At 31.0% G+C, this 19,935-nt stretch overlaps 4 protein-coding genes across 9 annotated transcripts; 3 read left to right on the plus strand and 1 right to left on the minus strand.

Annotated features, from left to right (window-relative positions):
• The first annotated feature begins 35 nt into the window (after window positions 1-35).
• Window positions 36-7,335, plus strand: LOC143357887 (uncharacterized). 4 transcript variants are annotated; one of them, XM_076794562.1, is made up of 13 exons: window positions 37-424; window positions 563-1,436; window positions 1,521-1,609; window positions 1,683-1,883; window positions 2,012-2,047; window positions 2,488-2,727; window positions 2,816-2,988; window positions 3,069-3,530; window positions 3,623-3,945; window positions 4,096-4,199; window positions 4,271-5,248; window positions 5,363-5,632; window positions 5,723-7,335. In XM_076794562.1, the coding sequence occupies exons 1-13, from the start codon at window positions 308-310 to the stop codon at window positions 5,936-5,938; spliced, it is 4,083 nt and encodes a 1,360-aa protein (XP_076650677.1). In that variant the 5' UTR covers window positions 37-307; the 3' UTR covers window positions 5,939-7,335. The 4 variants fall into 4 exon arrangements, with proteins under 4 accessions (XP_076650675.1, XP_076650677.1, XP_076650674.1 ...); XM_076794560.1 differs by having other exon boundaries at window positions 36-424; window positions 4,271-5,632; window positions 5,726-7,335; XM_076794559.1 differs by having other exon boundaries at window positions 38-424; window positions 4,271-5,632.
• An 806-nt stretch (window positions 7,336-8,141) lies between these two features.
• Window positions 8,142-9,294, plus strand: Fdx1 (Adrenodoxin-like protein 1, mitochondrial Ferredoxin 1). The gene is made up of 4 exons (XM_076795624.1): window positions 8,142-8,383; window positions 8,516-8,567; window positions 8,681-8,928; window positions 9,008-9,294. The coding sequence occupies exons 1-4, from the start codon at window positions 8,275-8,277 to the stop codon at window positions 9,109-9,111; spliced, it is 513 nt and encodes a 170-aa protein (XP_076651739.1). The 5' UTR covers window positions 8,142-8,274; the 3' UTR covers window positions 9,112-9,294.
• A 155-nt stretch (window positions 9,295-9,449) lies between these two features.
• On the minus strand, window positions 9,450-16,659 carry Spred (Sprouty-related protein with EVH-1 domain). Of its 3 annotated transcripts, XM_076795623.1 has the most exons (7): window positions 16,131-16,659; window positions 15,217-15,341; window positions 15,014-15,120; window positions 14,765-14,933; window positions 14,469-14,530; window positions 13,826-14,376; window positions 9,450-13,515 (listed from the first exon to the last, which is right to left on the minus strand). In XM_076795623.1, exons 1-7 carry the CDS (start codon window positions 16,148-16,150, stop codon window positions 13,359-13,361), a joined length of 1,191 nt encoding a protein of 396 aa, XP_076651738.1. In that variant the 5' UTR covers window positions 16,151-16,659; the 3' UTR covers window positions 9,450-13,358. The 3 variants fall into 3 exon arrangements, with proteins under 3 accessions (XP_076651738.1, XP_076651737.1, XP_076651736.1); XM_076795622.1 differs by having other exon boundaries at window positions 14,469-14,494; window positions 15,014-15,341; window positions 16,131-16,657; XM_076795621.1 differs by having other exon boundaries at window positions 15,014-15,341; window positions 16,131-16,657.
• Window positions 16,660-18,123: 1,464 nt separating this feature from the next.
• Cycc (cyclin C) lies at window positions 18,124-19,694 on the plus strand. The gene is made up of 5 exons (XM_076794434.1): window positions 18,124-18,423; window positions 18,494-18,600; window positions 18,747-18,953; window positions 19,028-19,279; window positions 19,355-19,694. Exons 1-5 carry the CDS (start codon window positions 18,392-18,394, stop codon window positions 19,555-19,557), a joined length of 801 nt encoding a protein of 266 aa, XP_076650549.1. The 5' UTR covers window positions 18,124-18,391; the 3' UTR covers window positions 19,558-19,694.
• Window positions 19,695-19,935: the final 241 nt, after the last annotated feature.

Raw genomic sequence — 19,935 nt, forward strand, 5'->3', positions numbered from 1 at the left:
TTATTTCCGCAGTATAGACTTCCTGTAGTGCAGTTTGACTTTTCAAAGATTGTTTACAAGGAAATTGTATAGTGCATAATCGTTCGAAAAGTTTAGTAATCTCGGGATTGTTTACAGTGGACTTATGGAGATTAATAAACAATGAGCTTCTTAAGACTTTGTAAACGATTGTGGAAGTGAAGACTGTAGTTCAAACTGATTTTCTGTGACCCACTTGTTGCATTTAGGTTATGATGTTATAAACAAAAATATGTTGGACTTAAATGTTTCGTTTTCATGATAAGTTCTTGCATGCCAGACGGTAGGGATGGAGGGACCAGGTCTGAGCTTGTTTCAAGGCTCAGAAAGTATTCAATTAAATACAAGTACTCAAGGATTAGAGGAGGATGAAGAGCAAGAAGATATTGAACGACGTAACAAGGAGGTACGTACTATTTTATGTTTATTTCTGTAAAATTTCAACATAATATAATATGTACAATCGTTTATCTTCTTCAATAGATTTCAATTGTAGAGGATAGGTATAATGTCTACACTTATAACACATATATTAATGTTTTAGATTAAGGATCTTCTAACTAATGCATTCGATGATTTGGATGACGACGATGACATTAGCTCTGTCAATAGCAGTCGTTATCAAGACAGTACTAGAGAAGTAGAGACTTCTAACAAAGAACTAAATTCCTGTGTTCAAGGAATCATATCACCTAAGGGCCAAACGGTTTCTCAGTTGCAAAACGAATTTGGATTATACGATCGTGTTGGAAATTCAAATAACTATGAAAATACTATGACAAATCATAGATCAGAATTAGAAATTGGCCCTTCGATTTCTCATTTACAGAGGGACTTTAATATGTATGATCAGACAGATACGCCATATTCCAAAAGTAATAGAAACGACGATACAAATAATATGACTGCCGAAACACCTTACGAATTAGCAAGACCACAGAATTCTGGATTTCCCAGAGATTTAAGATCTCAATTCGAAGAGAACTACACATTCAATGAAAATTATCCTTATAATTATCAAACACCAGCTAATCATTATGATGCTCAAACAAAAAGTTATTCGAATAATGGATATATTAATGTTTATGAAAATAATGTACAATGTAAACAAATTCATGAGTTTGGTGGTGGAGATAATGTTACTTCTGACCATGTAAATCATTGTTACAAAACAAGTCCGAATGGTAGGCCACAGGATGACAATGTTGTTTACAAAACAGCAGAATATGAAAGCAAAGAGCAATTAGAAGTTTTATATACAGTTCGAATGAGAGAAATTAAAAGATTAACGGAAGATTTGCAAAAATTACAGTTACAGAAGATAGAAGAGAAAGATCAATTTACTAGGAAAATCACACTTATGCAGGCAGAAATTGAAAGATCAAGTATGTCAAGAAATCAAACGCAACATGCATTAGGTAAGATTAAATGGAACCTTAAAATGATATAACAAACAAGTACTTCTGAAAGAATCTTGAAGATTTATACATTTTTCTTTACAGTTGATGCAAAAGCTGAAATAGCTGATCTTCAAAATCAAATTGCATTGTTCAAAGAAAAGAATGCCGTTTTAGAGAAAAGTAATCAAAATGTAAGATCTCTTTGTAATTAATTATTTTTCAATTTGATAATCCTGATCTAATCAATTTCATTTTATATTTTAGATGACACAGGAATTAAATGTTGCGAGAGATTCTGTAATAGAATTGCAACAAAAAATAGGTGTATTAGAAAGAGTGCAAGCTTTACAAACAAATGACAAAACGCATGAAAAATTTTTAAAACAAGCACAAGAGAAGCATGTCGTTGAAATGAAAAATATGCAAACTCAAATAGATGTTCTTGCAGACAAATTAAGCGCAAAGGTATTGTTTTACATGATTGTTTGTTGTCCTTATTCATATGTCTTCGCTCTAAATAAAATAATATTGTATTGGAAGACCAATTTTGTGTTTATGATTTGAAATATGTATAACAATAATATTTGTCATAGCTGCTCAATGTGGATTCCAACACTCACTGTATATGGGCAAGTTTCTGATATTGTTTTATCCAAAAATTATCTTCTAATTGTTTCTTCATTTTGACAAAATGTTAAATATTAAGAAATTATTGTGTAAATTACTTGTTTTATTATTTCAAAGAACAGTGGAACCTCATTTATCCGGCTCAAACGGGACTGGGACCAATACGGATGACCGGAAATTTGGAAAATTTGTTAACAACACAAAAGACGTTTTATGTATTTTTTAAAAAAGACAGAGATTATGTTTGACAATCGGGACAAACCGGAAATCCGGATAAACGAAGTTCTACTGTATTGCATGTTGATGCAAAAATTTATAGATTTCAAGATGGATCACTTGTTTCTATACTCTATTTTTAATTATTATTGTTGTTCTAGCTATGATTAGATTACAAGTATAAAATGAATTAGTATTTGACCTGCTTGTTTTTTTATATTCACAGGAATCTTCATACGTTATATTGGAAAATAAATTAACAGATGTTCGAAGAGCACACGAGACGCTTATGGTCGAGAAAGGGGATACTATGAATCGTTTAGCACAAGCATTAGAAGAAAGCCAGATGCAATGCCGCAATCTTATGGCTACGAACAATGCTCAACAAGTAATGCAACTTCAAGCACAGATTCAGATTCTAACACAAGAAAAAGAAGAAACGCAAAAGACGGTTCAAGATTTACAGGTATTTTAACGTACAAAACTTCAGTTATTGACTAAAAAAAAAAACAATTAAATTGTACATCACTAATAAACTAATAACGTATTTACAGAATAAGCTAGACATGGCAAACAGTGACGTAGCACAATACGATTCGTTGTTGGCAACAACATTAGAGGATGAATCTGATTCTATTAGACAATTGAAATTAGGTGAACTTCACAATAAATCAAAAGTAAAACCGTGTGACGATATTGCAAATAAGTTAAGGGGAGAATTGCAAAGGTAATTAATCTTTTCAGATTTAATTAAAAGTTAATTTTAAATTATAATTATAAATCTAACATCTTCTTATTAATTTATAGGTGTTTGGCTGGACATGCGGTTAAAAGGAAGGAAATAACTCGATTAGAAAATACTTTGTCGCAAAAAGGAAAGGAACTTAACGAAGCTTCAATGGTAGCTGATACATGTCGACAAGAAGCTGCTCGATACGCTAAGCGTGTTAGCGAATTGGAGCAAGAACTGAAATCTGTACTTACAGATCAAGCTATGAAAGCAAATGCTCAAATACAGAAATTATCCAATCATTTAAGCGATGTAAAAAAACAGTACGATTCTTTGCGAGAAGAGAAAATTGAATTAGAACAGAAGTTAGAAGAAACTTTAGCGATTAATCACGAAACACTTAAAAAACTGCACCAAGACAGTATAAATAAACAGGAGAAAGAGGCCATTGATGAGTACAATAAAGAATATTTAGAAATACATGCTAAGGCTGTAGAGAGGGTTAGACAAGAGGCACAAATCGAAGTAGTGCAATTATCGTAAGTGTAAATTCACTTGTAATCATATTTTGTTAGCGGGATAATTCATTTTAATATATACTATAACGCTTATGGAATATATTTATTTGTAGCGTGCAATTAGAACAGACGCAGAAGGAGTTGAATCGTGTTAAGGAATTGTATATAGATGTCTGTAGTACAAAAGAACAGTTGATAAGTGAACACAAGTCTGAAATCAAAATGTTGAAAGATAAATATGCTGACCTGCAAGAGCGTGAAAAAGACATTGAAAAGTATGAACACGACTTGCAGACACAAGTAAAAATAGCCGAAAAATTGACACAAGAATGTGACATGTACAAAAGTAAGGTAATGGAATTAGAGAAAGATTTAAGCTATGAAAGAAAAAAGAAAGAAGAATATACAAAGAAAATTCACCAAGAAATTGAAAGAGGTAATTGTTTAAAAAAAGAGAGAAAGAAAAATGAGAATTCTTCTATTTCTTATAATTTAGCCTTACAAACGTAGTTTATGTATATGTTTATATTGAAAAAATAGCATACGATTTTACATTAAAATTAAGTGAATAATTTTATCTGTACAGCTAAAGAAGAAGCCTTAAACGAATTACGCAATGCTCATCCAAATCAGGAAATAAGTCTACTCTTGCCAGATCATTGTTCGGAACATTTAGAAAAAATTAATCAGGTATATTTTTTAACGAATCCGCTTTGTGTATATGTAATTACGGAATACATCAAATTTTTCGTCTTTTATAGTTAGAAGAAGATTGTAAGCGATTAGAAGAAAAGTTGCATGCTGCAGTGGATGATCACAAAAAGATATCTGGATATCAATCCGAATTAGATGGTGCTAGATTGAAAATAGCACAAATAGAAATTTCTCAAGAATCCTGGAAAATGAAATATGAAAATGCGATTAGTGAAAGAAACGATCTAATTGCTAAAATTTCGAAACTAGATTCTGAAATCTTGAGCATCAAAAGAAGCTCGAAATTGGAGGATTCTGACGATGTAAAATTAAAAGTGGCCCGGTATCATATGGAGAACGAAACATTGAAAAGTAAATACGAAGATTTATTCAATGAAAGAAATATGTACAAGGAAAAAATTTCACAGTTAGAAACAGAATTATTGGAAACCAAAAAAATAATTGGAAGCTTTGAAAATCGATTCAAAAAAACTAGCGAAGTATCTTTAACTTCCAAATGCGAACTAGAAAAAGAACTTTCTCATTACAAAGATCTGGTGACACAGTTAAGTGGTAAAATCAATATGTTAAAAGCTGGAAGAAAGAATGATGCGGCAATGGAGCAAAAAATCAAACAATTGGAAAAAGATTTGCAGGGAAAAGATGAGGAACTGGAAAGACTAAAGGAATTTGAGAAACTAAAGGAAGAAAGGGATCAACTTGTTCTAAAACTGAAAAATCAAGCTAAACAATTTGAACAATACGTTAGAAACCAAAAACAAGTATCTGCTGAATTAAACCTATCCCCGCGCAGTTCGAGTGACGGTACAGATTTTCAAAAGATAAAGGAAATTATGATAAAAGAAGTCCGCGAAGAGATGGAACAGAAAGTGGTGGAAGAACTTCGGGGTATAGAGGAACAGCATCGTGAGAAGAGAAAGGAACTAGATGAACGGTATAAATCTGTTCTGTTAGAGTTACAAACCAGATGTAATGAAAAGGCGCAGGAAGTGGAAACTTTGAAAGAAGCGATGCTCACGGAAAAGGTAAAAATTCATTCATCTTTCAAAGCGAAGGAGCAATTTGTTAGTCAAATGATTAAAGGCAAACTTGAAACTTACTGCAAAGAATTGCTAGCACGACAGATGAAAATCGAACAGTTACAGGAAGAGTTACAGCAAAAAGAGAATGATGTGGAGGAAGAGAGAAATCTGATGGCTCAGGTAATGACTAAGTGGGCTGAGGAGATTAGGGAGATAAAAGATAAAGAAGCTGAAATGAACGAGAAGTTGAAACATTTACAAGAGAGCGAAGAAAATCTGAAGGCAGAAATAACAACGCTGAAAGAGAAGGAGAAAGAAATGAAAAGTAATATTGATACACTAAAACATAAGTATCAATCAGCAAAAAAGACCGCGAATAATTATAAGGTAATCTTGTAACTTCAAAATTAATAAGAAGAATATTCTATGCTTATCATTGATCTTAGCGTTTTCAATTTAATACACTAATTCTTTCAGGAGCATGCAGATAATAAAGAAAAGTTCTTGTTAAGTGAATGTAAACGTATAGAAGAAGGATACAAAAGAGCCATGAATCAAGTACAACAAAAACTTGAAACAATCGTTAGTACTCAAGAAGAAGAAGTAGCAACAAAGCTTAAAGAACTTGAGTGTCAGTATACAGAAAGAATAGAACAAATGCGACTTACACTGAAGTACAAAAGTAAATGTTGAATTATGTATTAATACTTTTAGTATGCAATATAGCTTTGGTAGTTTAAATGCAAATCGTAGTTAGAAGAGGCTAGATATTTTTAATTTAAAGCACTTTATTAGATGAACAACACTATTAGTACAACACTATTAGAAGATTTTTATTTTAGGGACCAATAAGTTAAAATTTATATATGTATATTCATAGAATTATTAATATTCGTTTGCTGTATTTCATTATAGCGGCAGTGAACGTCAATGTAATTTTAAAAGCAAATACGAAAGTACAATTTCCCGGTTAATAGATAGAGTAATAGTTAAGAATCGAGATCTATACGTTAGTTAGAGAACAAATAAAATTGTAAAGAGAGAAAGAGAGAAAAGATCATTTTAACGATGATTAATTATTGCATAATTTTATAAATTGTCTATATTAAATGCATAAAAAAGTACTCCGATATAAGTGAGATAGAAACTCTTAGTCACATGTTTTCACCGAACGTTACGACATAATATTATAATGCAAGACTGGATCTGTAATAGATCTTTTCCTTATTAAATAGATAGAGTCTTCATGGACTTTAAGAAAAATGAAATTGTTCTAGTACAATAAATACAATTATCTTTTGATTTAAAATATTAAACTATGCTTTTGAGTATTAGAAAATTGTTCACAATTTATATGTCTTAAGGAGAATATTTGTAAGGAGAATTGTATTAAGGTTGTACAAAATGTGACTTTATCCTAGAAAACTTATGCGTAAAACATTGAACATTTATGCTTGATGTCTAACATCAAGTTACAAAATTAATATATATTAAAATTTACAATTTGGAAAAGTTTATATTGATTTGGTATTCAGAAATTTAAAAGTTAAATGTACAACATTTTTTGTTAATTTTATCGGAGCTTTTGAGCACAGAACAGATAAAATGTTTTGTACAAATTAGTACATATAAACATTCTGTAAATGAAATAAGAAGCCATAATTTTCTCTAATCTCATAATTTATCTTATAAGTTTAACTATGCGTGTAATATACTCACAAGTAATTATTAAAATACAGACTGCTACGATTAATTTGTTTAAAAAAATTTTATATCAATTTTGAATTAAGTCTTAGTAAACATTCTCTTATTCGCAAGACATTTGTAAACAACATATTATAATTTAAAGAATATATTTCGAAAATTTATGTCTTAATTAAGACTCATGACATTTACATATTATGTACTGTACATTATATATTATTAATTTTACCAGTGTCATCATTGTCATGCTTTGATAACAAGAAACATCAATAGCAGTATAATTATTAAATCATCACCGAGTAGAGAGTATTATTAATATTAGTTATGTATTTTTGTATGTAGAATGAATTAATTTATTTTTTGTAATAAAGATTTTATGTCAGTGTCTATTAATTACTTAATCCGAATCATTTAAAAGCCTATATCTATTTAATAAACAAGTCATTTATACAAAATATATTTTTTTTCTTAGGATATGAAGAAACTTTCATAATAAGGTTTATAAAATAATTAATTATGTTCACTAATTAATAAAAACATTATTTCTATAGAAGTATATTCCATGAACGCAATTTTCATTATTTAAATATACGCGCCACATGAATTTACACCTGTTTCAACTTTTTAGCCTGGACCAGAACCTGCATCATCTTTTTAGCCTGACAATAAAATTGTTCATTTCCAACCCCTAAATAACAGAAGAAATGATTCTTGCCGATATTCCCATAAGGGGTAGTGCAATAAGCGGCAGGAATCATCTGCTCCTGAAAATCTGAAAATAGCGCCACTAGACCGTAGCGGCAAAACGCTCAAACTGTTAGCCAAACGTTACCGACGGAGTAACAGACATTGGTGCCACCTGGCGGTGTAAATCCGAAACTAATCGGCTACAAGCTTGGGCGTTTCGCCACTACGAGGTAATGGCGCTGTTTGTAGATTTTGCCGGAAGTTGTACATGGCGCCACCCAGCGGGGAAATCCTGAACACTAATCGGCAACCAGCTTGGGCGTTTCGCCACTACGAGGTAATGGCGCTGTTTGTAGATTTTGCCGGAAGTTGTACGTGGCGCCACCCAGCGGGGAAATCTTGAACACTAATCGGCAACCAGCTTGGACGTTTCGCCACTACGAGGTAATGGCGCTGTTTACAGAGTTTGAGAGCACTCTCATTTCCTCTCTGGCTGTATCTTGGCCACAACATACCGATGCGATTCAACAAGTTTTCAGTCTTTGTCTTCTATGATTAGTGGAATATTTTTATTTGTGTAACGTGCGCGGTATCCTCATCAAATTGGAGCAGAAATTGGAACCAAACTAACAACAAAAATGACATTTATTCTAAGGCCTGTATCATGGAAACATGTAATACAAAAGTCATTTTTGCCAGTGAATCATTTGATAACTACAGCAGCTCTTGAATTCCATACGTCGAAATGTAAATATGTTGCTTTTTATGAAATGTCAATGTATCTAGATGTCGCTAAATACGATGTAAACAAATAATTTGAACGCCTAATAATATAAAACTCGAACACTTTGAAACACTTATATATTTATACATTTTCAGATTCATGTCACGGTGAATATGAAATGCAAGATCCAAAAACAGAAGCTGATATGTAGGTAAAATTAGTATACATTATAAACTACTATAAACATATAATATAATACTGTATATATACATAAAATGATCTTACTTCATTTAAGTGATTGATTACTATCTTCTTTTTAGTGTAAATGTAACATTTATTGATAAGACAGGGACGAAGATACCCGTGAAAGGAAAAGTAGGGGACAATGTATTGTATTTAGCTCATAGACATGGAATAGAGATGGAAGGAGCTTGTGAAGCATCCCTTGCTTGTACTACTTGTCACGTGTATGTACATCATGATTATGTAGATAAATTACCAACGGCTGAAGAAAAAGAAGAAGATCTGTTAGATTTGGCACCATTTTTAAAAGAGAATTCACGATTAGGTAATTGAAAATATATTTATGTTTAATTACTCATAAAAAATTACCTAGAAATACTAAAAATATATTTTCCTATGATTAGGTTGCCAAATTATATTAACGAGAGACTTAGATGGCATAGAATTAGAATTGCCACAAGCAACAAGGAATTTTTATGTAGATGGTCATACGCCAACTGCACATTAGCATATACTGTACATTCAAATTAAAGTAATGTATATATATATATATATCTTATATTTATACATATATATATAGTTAGTTATAGCTTTATACATATGTATTGTTGTAAACAAGTTTAATTAAAAATTATATATTAAAATATTTGTAATGATTAGTGAAGGAGAATAACACTGCATTTTTCAGAAAGTACTTTAATATATTTCGTAAACCTTTAGAGCAACAAACTTAGTTTATATGACATTTCATCATGGTACAATATATTTATTTCTTATACATTTGGATTATGATACATACCTTTAATTACAATGATACAAGATTTAAACATTTATGATATAATGAATCTCTGAATTAAAATCAATTTACATTATCAATGAAAATACCCTACAAGTTTCTATTGTAAATTGTTTTGTGTTAGCACTGCCAATGATGAAATATTCAAATATTTTCCACTGCTGGCAAGAATCTTTATGTATTTCTCCAGTGTGACAGATTTTCACATTTAACTTTTGAGTATACATATTTTTTAAATGTGCATACGTTCTCACATTCATCAGTTCGTATACGCGTATGTAAACTTGCATGTTTATTTACGTCAATAATTATTCTCTGTGTCGATAATTATTATCACCAACATTGTCATAATTGTTAATGTATAAACTATATGTATATTTATCTTCTGTTCATTATTGATCACTATAATTATAGACACATTATAACATTTCAGAGCAATCATCACACTATGCATTCATTCTTTGTAATTAAAAGAATTTAAATAGAAGTACATTCATACAGTCACGCTATGTTGTACAAAACTACATTTGTGAAGATGATTACATTTTGTTTCTCATTTGGTATGAGTCATCACAACGGACTTATTGAAAAAATAATTTTTGTACTTATTTGTAACTAAACAATTATAATATTTAATGAAATATCATACAAAAAGAAACTGTCTATATCAAAAGATTCAGTGGAATACTTTGAATCGATAAACATAGATAATTTGTTTACTATCGAAATTAAACTATTAATTGCTATGGCAGTAAACAAGTTAATATTTACATAGTTGACAAATTTTTAAATAAAGTTTTTTTTTAATTTCTGTATATTTATAGTTACATAAGTTTGTATAGAATTCTTTTGCAAAAATACTGCCTCACTGGCATATCGGATTCACAATATATTTATATTAAATTACATGTCTCATACATACATAGGATGCCAAATTATTATGTAATGTCCCCCTAAGCTCACTAAGTAAAATTTCAAATATATTTGTTAAAAATGCATAGCATATATATTTTAATTGAAGAAAACATATCGCATTTTTCGAAATATAATTGAAGTTATTCATGAAAATACTTGTAATGAATTCTATTTGGTTTATTACAGCTAAAGGTATATATCCTAATAGAAGATAAATATATTAACTGTAAAAAATATCATTACTTTTATTTTTAATACTACCTTAATGCAAAGAGTAGTACAATATACTGTAAAACGAGAATATGACAGTGAATATATTAATATTTACGTAACGAAGCCATTGCATTTTAACAAATGTAATTGTATCTATATCTTTAAATTCTTAAAGACAAAATTCTGGTAATATTATCTTAGAAAAATTACTTGAACATACAAGTTAAAGAAACTGAGCTCAGGGATATAAATATTACAGATCTTATTAAATGAGTTCTTGAAACCAAGTTACAAATACAGATATAAAATCGTGAGTGCTAGTTTGAAGTATTTAATTATGCCACAGAACTTTAGGAAATGCTTGTTCAACAATTGAAAATTTAGAAAATAAACAAATTAAATACAAATGTATAGTACGATAAACATGAAATATGTTAGAGTTCTTCGAAGAAATTATATCTCTTGTACAGATTTATAAAATCTATACATATATTTTATAAGTTTCAAGTAAAAAATTTTGATACAAAAGAAGAAATTGTTTCAATTTAAAATGAACTAAAAATACATTACTATTATTGGACTAGAAACATTAAACATAACAAAATTTACAAAATGATAATATTGATTTCTTGTCTTCCACTTCAAAATCTTTCCTTTTTCTTTAATAACTAAATTTCTGCAAAAATTGGTGATTTAATGAATTGAGGATACAATAATTAATTACATACTCCAATGTTTCAAAGTTACATCCGATTCAAAGGTCTAGTCGTTATGAAATGCATCTTAAAAATAATGTAAAAACTTTCTACAACAGTTATAACATGATTATTGAATCATTGATCATGTCATTTTGAAAACTTTGATTGAAAATTGTAGTAAGATTCTCTGCATTAATATTTATGATCACTTACACTGAGCAAAAAAATAACTATGCCCACGTACAACGAGCAAAAAGATATCTATGCTCATAATGGTACATTTAATTATTCATATTGCATTTTAATAAATTCAGATTTAACATTGTTTCAATTAAAATGTAGATATAAAAATCAGATCCTTCAAGAGCACAAGACTCTACAACCATGTATTATGGTTTTTAAAGCTGGTAATAAAGAATGTACGATAAGATCAATAATAAGCAGAATTATTGCTAAAAACCAACTGCATCCTTCTTTCAAAAGCATCTTAATTTCCTAAACATTCAAATGGTGTGCATTACCATTCAATAATTATAAATTACATAGAATAGAATAAAATGAACTACCTACTAATTACTATTAAAATTAGAAAAATAATTAAGAGTACAAGTAGGTGTAAATTAGAAATTTTAACAATGCCGATACATATGTTACAAGACTATAATACATTATAAAATAGAGATTTAGATTTGCAAACCATACACTGCATTCAATAAAAAGCAAAAGATGTTTTAATTTCAATATAGATACAGGTTTACAAATAACTCAAATTTATCATTCAGCTTTAAATTAGAAATATGTTCCAACGAATAATAAGCCTCAAACTAATAAATATTATATGTATATGACAATTCTTTAACTTATCTTCATTGTGCATGATGAAATAGTAAGATTAATAGTACTGAAAGTACCATGCTTGTAAATACTGATATTATTTAGCATTTAAGATTACGCCAACATAGTAGCATAAGAAATTCCATTTAACGGATAAATCACTATATAAATATTAATGATATTTTAAAAATACAAAGAGCACAATATAAGGAGCCTTCAAAACAATGTTGCGTTTGACAATAAAAAAATTATTTACTATAGACATTCTCACTGTCATTCCTGAATGACTGTATATAATCTCTTTTAATAACATGATACAACTTTTAACATTAATTTCGATACTTATTTGTGAAAGTGCAACTAGAATTTTTGACAACCAGTTTATGCTAATTAATGAAGTATATTAAAAACCATTACTCTTTCCTGTCACAAAACCTAAAACTTAAAAATTAAATATACATTTTGTTTCTACTTCTTAATTCAAGTAAATTGAATTCGTGCAATTCCTTCTAAAAGGATTACATCAAAAACATATATTACAAATATTGTCGGCACTAGGTTTAAATATGAAGTCATCAAAACATCTATTTAAAAAACAAAAAAGAATTCGAATAACATATATTATAGTGATAAATATGTAATCACTTTAAATTTCTAAAACAAATGTACAAGAAGAATAAATAAATAATATCTTGAATTTAATTACCAAAATTAAATTACACAAAATCAAGAAGTCTGTGATCATGTTGCAAACGATTCTTTTACCAGTTTCTTCATTATAAAAGAGTTCACACAAGGCGAAAACTAGCTTTCAAATTGGGAACAAAAGATTTTGTATATCTCACATCTTGACTGAATTCCCACAGTGTGCACCGTGTATCACAAATAGTTGGTCAGTTCAAATACTATTCTTGTGGACCAATCATTCAGAGTATATGTTAAACAACGTCCATTCTCAAACTGTTTAATGTACAGATGTGATTAAATCATGCAGTTTGCTAATAAAATATACAAAATGTATGGAATATACATGATATTACGACTAAATGCAATAATTTGTGCTTATATCTTTTTTGTCGTTTTCCTTCTTTTTTTTTTTTTTTCTTTTAACGAATTAGTTCAGACGCGACGCTGATGGATAAGTGCATGTACTGGAAGCTGTCTACCCCTTTGATACCTCTGACAACGACCCATACTCAAATCGTGACATTCGTACACATTGGCTACAGTACCACGTGATGAAGAAAAGTTGGCTGATTCGACTGAGTATACAGGAGAGATATCAAAGGGTTCCTCCAGTTATTCCATCGGATGGTGACGTCCCCCGCACATTCCACAGGACCTGCCACACCAATGAACAGCTCTCAGCGGAGGATAAATCCACAAGCAAGGAACGATCAGTGACAATAATGCCAAACCAAACCACCTGCGTCCGCATCCTTCTTCTGTGCTACAACTGCACAATTTAATATTCACTTAGTACATTATATATCACCTTAAATTTTCGTTATAGGCACAGAAAAAAAAAGTAAAAAATCGCGAGCTTTACTTTTTCCTTCGAAATTCCGAGCAATAGCAATTTCGAAAATATTTTTCTTACACATTACTTAGTAAACTAATCCTTCTAGCATATAAAAAAAGAGCTCAAGTCGTTTGGCTCAATTTTAAAAAGTTATTTAGGGTTTTTAAACGGTATCCACTTAAATTTGACCCCGACTTTATATAGATTTTTTAGAAGATAATTATATAGTAGATTAAATCCTCACCTGCAGGGATTCTGGGAGAAATCACCTTCGGCGTCACTCATACAGTGGTACAACATGCCCTGAGCACATGACAGACACGAAATTTTTGCGATTCCGCGTTTAACAGGATCAGGTGCATATTCACACGATCCTCTCGGGTTATGCTGTTCCGTATAAAGCTCTTGGCAATGTTTACATCGTAATCGAATATTACGATTCATAGTATTTTTCGTGGGTTCAGATACTATAATATCTGGCTTCTTCAAAGAACTGCCAGTATTAGATCTATCTAACCGATCTCCTTTATGATCATCGATAATAGGATATAAATACTCGTGATTAAGAGTTGTGAGTTGTACATAAGGATAGTTATCCGATTCAGCATCGGCAGTCGATGCCAAAGGATGTTGCGATGGTGGTGCTTTTATAGATGATCCATCAATATAATGGATAGGTTTCTGTGAATCAGGAAAATCTGAACACTGGGAATGACAATTAGTCACCCGAACTATACTACGAGATGTTTCTGACGACGGACGTGGCTCCGGTGGTTCCGCAGGCAAGTTCAAAGTCTATGAAATAAAAAAAATTTTGTACAGAACGTTCATAAAACTTTAGAATATTTTCCAAAATATGTATTTTGAAGATCGTTTCTAATACATACCATAAAAACATCCTCATCACCAGCATCTAATGAATTACCGCACAACGTTGAATTAGCCAATCCTAAATCAGAAACAAAATTTGTCAAATTATTATGTAAAGCAATGGTTTCATTAATCGTTTTGATTCAGCAAACACCGAAAACATTCTAATATTCTTACCATTTGTACATTCCATACGAAGTAGCAGTAAAATAACAAGCAAATTAATACAATATAAATTTAAGCAAAAACACAATTACACATTAACGCGATTCGATTCGGTCAAGTAAAAGATGCTACCAAAGTTGCAAACTACCTTCTAATAATTCTTCAACAGCTGTACGAACACCTTTGTCAAAAGCTCTTGCGTCAGCAGCTGTTTGAAACGTTAAACCAAACCTTTTCTCCCCTGTCCTCCAGTGATGAAAAGTCGGCATTACCTTATTATATTCGAAATCTTTTTTAATTGTACAGCTAAGAACAACCTACGAGAAGACAATGATGCGTTAAAAGAACCAATTAAAGTGAATTATATTTAAACATCATTAGAAATTATGTCTATTACCGATTGATCAGTGATTCGTTTCCCATAAATAAGATACTCGTGCCTCTTCTTTGTCGCACCAAGCGGGGAGCTGCTTGAAGATCCATGACTTTGGGTTGTAGTGACAGCTGTAGTTGATACAGATTGCGTAGAGTTCGTAGTAGACGGTACGACAGTCGAAGTAGAAATACCAGACCCGTTGGTATTATTAGACTGATGCCCACCTGAAGAAGTAGCTCTTCTTCTAACCGAAACATTAGCTAAACCACCGCCGCTTAAAGGAACCCAACCACCGGAACTATCATCCCTTGTCATTACCTGGGCACGAACCCTCACCAGATAGTTACCACTGAAAAGTAAAATGTCAAAAAGTTAATGTTGCAACTTAACAAATACGAATTTTAATATCGTATGTTTAAAAAATAGTACTTCTCTTCAATGGCTATTAAACCGAAAGGTAATACTGAATATACTGTTGTTCAATACAAAAACCAATACACTACTTTTTTTATCATGAAGAAAATCAATAATATATTTTAATACGAGACAAGCAATGCACAATTATACAAAACATGTCTATGCCAACAAAATGTAATTTGTTTAACGATTTCATGTTTGGCAAAGGAATTGAGAATTTTCTGTAAATATCGAAATCGTCGCGTAAATAGTTTAAAAACGCGCAAGACCGATAATGTACGTATGTGAAGTCGAAGAATTGCTGTTGCACACAACGAAATAGCAGATGTTACGCGCTGACATCGATTTAATGAATGAACAGTCACCCCTACACAGGCATAGGAGCACACAAACGCTCCGGCCAAAATCATACGTTTGCGTGTGTAGATTTTTACAGACGCCCAACGTGAATGACACATCTCAGATGTGGGTTTAGTTGTATGTATTTCGAGGGGTTGAGAAAATTGTCGAGACATGCACGAAATATGTAGACTACTGATGGGTGTCGAAAAATGTTGACAGGAGAAAAGGCAAGACGAGGTCAGACAGAGCTGTCAGGTTCTGCGTTACGAAGCGTGATATTCAGGAGAGCAGAGGAGTTAAAGCCATAGGCACGGACATTTCAGGTTTCGGAGCGGAACAATCGTCAGGATGTACCGCCAGGCATTAGAATATTACTTACTCCTCCGACGCCTCTGTCATGGTTCGAGCTGTCGAAGCCTTTATTCAATGCCCACCTTTTCCCACACTTCACCATTTTCGTTGCATTGAAAAGACATTCGGCCGCGATTCTGTTTATGGAGCTTTTTTAGGCTAGTGCCAACCACAGGAAGCGCCCCAGTCCTCCTCCCTCTCGCATTCCCCGTAGAGTTCATCCCCACGCCCGACTCGAATGCACAGTCCACGCCTGCTCCCTTCAATTTTACCGACCGTCGCTTTCGTTTTGAAAACATTTCTTCTCCGGCATGTTCTTCGAAAAATCATCCGATATCGAGACGCTAATCATCGTATACAAGTATAACCGTATTCTAAGACCTCTCTCGTTAGAATCTACTGGCAGAATCACGGGAAATATCGCGAGCGAAACTCGCGCACCGACGTTCACCCCGCGAGCCTGACTGACTATACGGTAGCTATCGACTCTTTTACAATGAAAGCTACCGGTCTGCGCAACAGGATTCATTCATCGATACTACCCATACAGTCTTGTTAATAATTAAGCGTGCTAACGTCTCTATGGCGGACAATGCACGTAACAGTTACTCCTGCAAGATTACGTAGAACATATATATATATGTATATATTTCCCAATTGGAACAGTTTTTATGCAATTTTCTGTAGAATTTAATTGTATAGAGCTTTATTGAAGAATTGGTTGAGCTTGTAAATATATATTAAAGTATGCTATGAAAATCTGTATGAAGCCATAGAGAATATTTAACTTGAAAAATTATGGTTATTATGGAAGTTATTTTAATTTTGCAACCAACGATAATTTCACTGATAACTTTTGTTTAAATCTTTAATTTTTTATAAAAAATTAATGTACTATATGTATAAATGTATATATATGTACACATTTCATGTAAACCACTATAGTTTAATATTGTCTGAAATGTAGAGAACAAATTTGATCTTATTGAACTCGTCTAAAATTCTATGAGAGATGTATAAATAATCGTTTGTGCAAATTGGTAGAAGTTACGCGTTTTATAAATGTTACGCTTATTGGTCATTATGGATTTTATCATCTTTTATTTAGAGAATTTATTAATACCGACCTATAATTCCTCAAGGTTTTAGCTATGCGATTAGAACATTGTAATTTATTATTTTATATAAAGCAGTATTGACTTTGCTGCTTTTATCGGCTTGCGTATCCTTATTTAAACGTGTCCCTGAACGTGGAACATTCACTTTCCGGTAGATTTATTCGGCCGATGTTAAGTTGTAATTGTGGATCGATGATAGCGCAAATTAACGTCAAAAATACTGTACCGTAATTATACGCAAGACTAAAAATAAAATGGTGTCATGAAAACTATACCGGGGGTATTATTACACTTTTTACGCAAGGATTACAAATTTCGAACCAATAATCTCAAAACGTATTAATCTTCAAGGCAGACTTTAAAAACAATATATAGTTTCGAATGAAAATTTAATTAGAATAAATTTTTAATATATTTAGAACATTTCTGTATAACGATCAAAAGACATTAAGATTGCAATGAAACATTGGACATTGTACTTCATTCTTATCCTCCCATGTATAAAAAGAAATATATATATATAATGAGAGTAAAAACAGTAGCACATTGTGTATTGAGAATCTAGAATTCAGGAATTTTTGTGTCTTCTTTTATACTAGAATTTTGAAAGCGCGGGCACATTTAATAATGGAGGCTGTAAGTTTCTACTTCATTTTGGATAATCGTATTTTATCAATATATCCAAATATTGATTTTCTTCATGTTGTACAACATATTCATGTTGCGCATTAACTACAGAATATATTTTTTAAAGTATTTTCCGTTATAAATCTGAAGTACCTTTTCCCTATATCTTTTTGCATACGTTATTTTCAGTAGTTTTGATTGGTAAATTTAGTTTGAACAAGTTAGCAAATCGCCTTATAGCATACGTAGGGAACTTTGAAATGCGATCAGTACACTCACTTTCAAGATTTACCGAAATCAATAAACATTTTTTGAAATGCAAAAACATTCTCTTGATTAGCGGCTCGTGAAACCAAAAATATAAATGTTACCAGTGATCATGAAAATATATTGACATTTCAGAAATTTACACTGAAGCATATAAACATGCCACGATTGAAGTAAATGGAAGTTAGTGAATCGATTTGGTACTAAATAAACCTGGAAGTATTTAGTCGGGTAACTTTCAGCGGTACAAAGTTATAACAATTAATGTAACAATAATATGGCTGGCAATTTTTGGCAAAGTTCACACCAGTAAGATATTTCTACAAAACTTGATATTATAATCTTATTTCATAAGTTATTCAAATATTTTATGTTTTAGTCAACAATGGCTTCTAGATAAACAAGACCTTGTTCGGGAACGGCAACATGATCTTTCTATTTTAACAGAAGAAGAATATCAGAAACTATTTATCTTTTTCTCAAATTGTAAGTTGCACAGTTGATCTTTTTGAGACTAATATAAAAATTGAATGAAATATAATGATTATGTTCCTCTTAACCATAAAGTATACGCAATTAAATATAGTTGCTTTACAATAAAACATTTTTATAATTATTTTCCATTTGTTTAGTGATTCAAGTATTGGGCGAACAACTGAAACTCAGGCAACAAGTTATAGCTACAGCAACTGTTTATTTTAAGAGATTTTATGCTCGCAATAGCTTAAAATGTATAGATCCTTTATTACTAGCACCTACGTCAGTCTTTTTAGCATCCAAAGTAGAAGAATTTGGAGTTATTTCTAATACTAGGTTAATTACAACTTGTCAAACTGTAGGTATGTAACCGATTCTATACATTGAATCAAATTCAAAACGAGCTATTTTCAATAAACATTTTATATATTTTCAGTAAAGAATAAATTCAATTATGCATATTCTCAAGAATTTCCATATCGTACAAATCATATTTTGGAATGTGAATTTTACCTTATGGAACACTTAGATTGTTGTTTAATTGTATATCAACCGTATCGTCCACTATTGACACTTATCCAAGATGTGGGCCCAGATGATCAGTTATTAACGCTTACTTGGCGCATAATTAATGACAGTTTAAGAACAGATGTTTGTTTACTATATCCACCATATCAAATAGCAATAGGTAAGATAACATATGTATATATTTTAATAATATATTGAAATAAGGTACAATTGAAATTTTTATAAATTTTTGTAGGATGTTTACAAATAGCTTGTGTTATATTACAAAAGGATGTGAAGTCATGGTTCGCTGAACTCAATGCTGACATGGAAAAGATTCAAGAAATTGCTCGGTATATCATTAATTTATATGAATTATGGAAAACATATGATGAAAAGAAAGAAATTCAGGGGTTATTAAATAAAATGCCAAAACCAAAAGCTGCACCACAGCGCTGACAAGAGGAATCTTCTAATGCTTGGAACTGATGATAAAATTTTTGTTTCTATTTATTCCATTGAATGTTTACTTGACATTAAATTGATATAATTGACAATTGAGTACTCAAAATTATATAAACGATATCATTTTCTAACTTTATTGTACTTTTTTCCCTTAAAACAAAATGCTAATTCATTAGCAATTTATGTTTAAACGTATACTATACAAAATACAACATTTTTGAACACATTATGTACCTAGCGTACGTAGTGTAAATTTTACATACTTGATTTTACTGCATTCAAAATAATCATTAACGTTATTAACTTATTACTTACCTGTTGTATAAATTGGTAAAATTCATAATTATGTAATAAAGATAAAAAATGACTATC

This window comes from Halictus rubicundus, chromosome 10, assembly GCF_050948215.1.
Source record: "Halictus rubicundus isolate RS-2024b chromosome 10, iyHalRubi1_principal, whole genome shotgun sequence".
Lineage (NCBI taxonomy): Eukaryota > Metazoa > Arthropoda > Insecta > Hymenoptera > Halictidae > Halictus > Halictus rubicundus.

Excerpts from the sequence above, each read along its gene's own strand:
- Fdx1 (XM_076795624.1), top strand. The coding sequence starts at position 8,275 with ATGACATTTATTCTAAGGCCTGTATCATGGAAACATGTAATACAAAAG. Across the intron at positions 8,384-8,515 it reads TGAATTCCATACGTCGAAAT|ATTCATGTCACGGTGAATAT; the intron begins GTAAATATGTTG and ends ATACATTTTCAG. Across the intron at positions 8,568-8,680 it reads CCAAAAACAGAAGCTGATAT|TGTAAATGTAACATTTATTG; the intron begins GTAGGTAAAATT and ends TCTTCTTTTTAG.
- Cycc (XM_076794434.1), top strand. The coding sequence starts at position 18,392 with ATGGCTGGCAATTTTTGGCAAAGTTCACACCA. Across the intron at positions 18,954-19,027 it reads TACAACTTGTCAAACTGTAG|TAAAGAATAAATTCAATTAT; the intron begins GTATGTAACCGA and ends ATATATTTTCAG. Across the intron at positions 19,280-19,354 it reads ACCATATCAAATAGCAATAG|GATGTTTACAAATAGCTTGT; the intron begins GTAAGATAACAT and ends AAATTTTTGTAG.
- Spred (XM_076795621.1), bottom strand. The coding sequence starts at position 16,150 with ATGACAGAGGCGTCGGAGGA. Across the intron at positions 15,342-16,130 it reads ATGACAGAGGCGTCGGAGGA|TGGTAACTATCTGGTGAGGG; the intron begins GTAAGTAATATT and ends TTTACTTTTCAG. Across the intron at positions 14,377-14,468 it reads GTGATGAGGATGTTTTTATG|ACTTTGAACTTGCCTGCGGA; the intron begins GTATGTATTAGA and ends TTTATTTCATAG.
- LOC143357887 (XM_076794559.1), top strand. The coding sequence starts at position 308 with ATGGAGGGACCAGGTCTGAGCTTGTTTCAAGGCTCAGAAAGTATTCAA. Across the intron at positions 1,884-2,011 it reads CAGACAAATTAAGCGCAAAG|CTGCTCAATGTGGATTCCAA; the intron begins GTATTGTTTTAC and ends TATTTGTCATAG. Across the intron at positions 5,633-5,722 it reads AGACCGCGAATAATTATAAG|GAGCATGCAGATAATAAAGA; the intron begins GTAATCTTGTAA and ends TAATTCTTTCAG.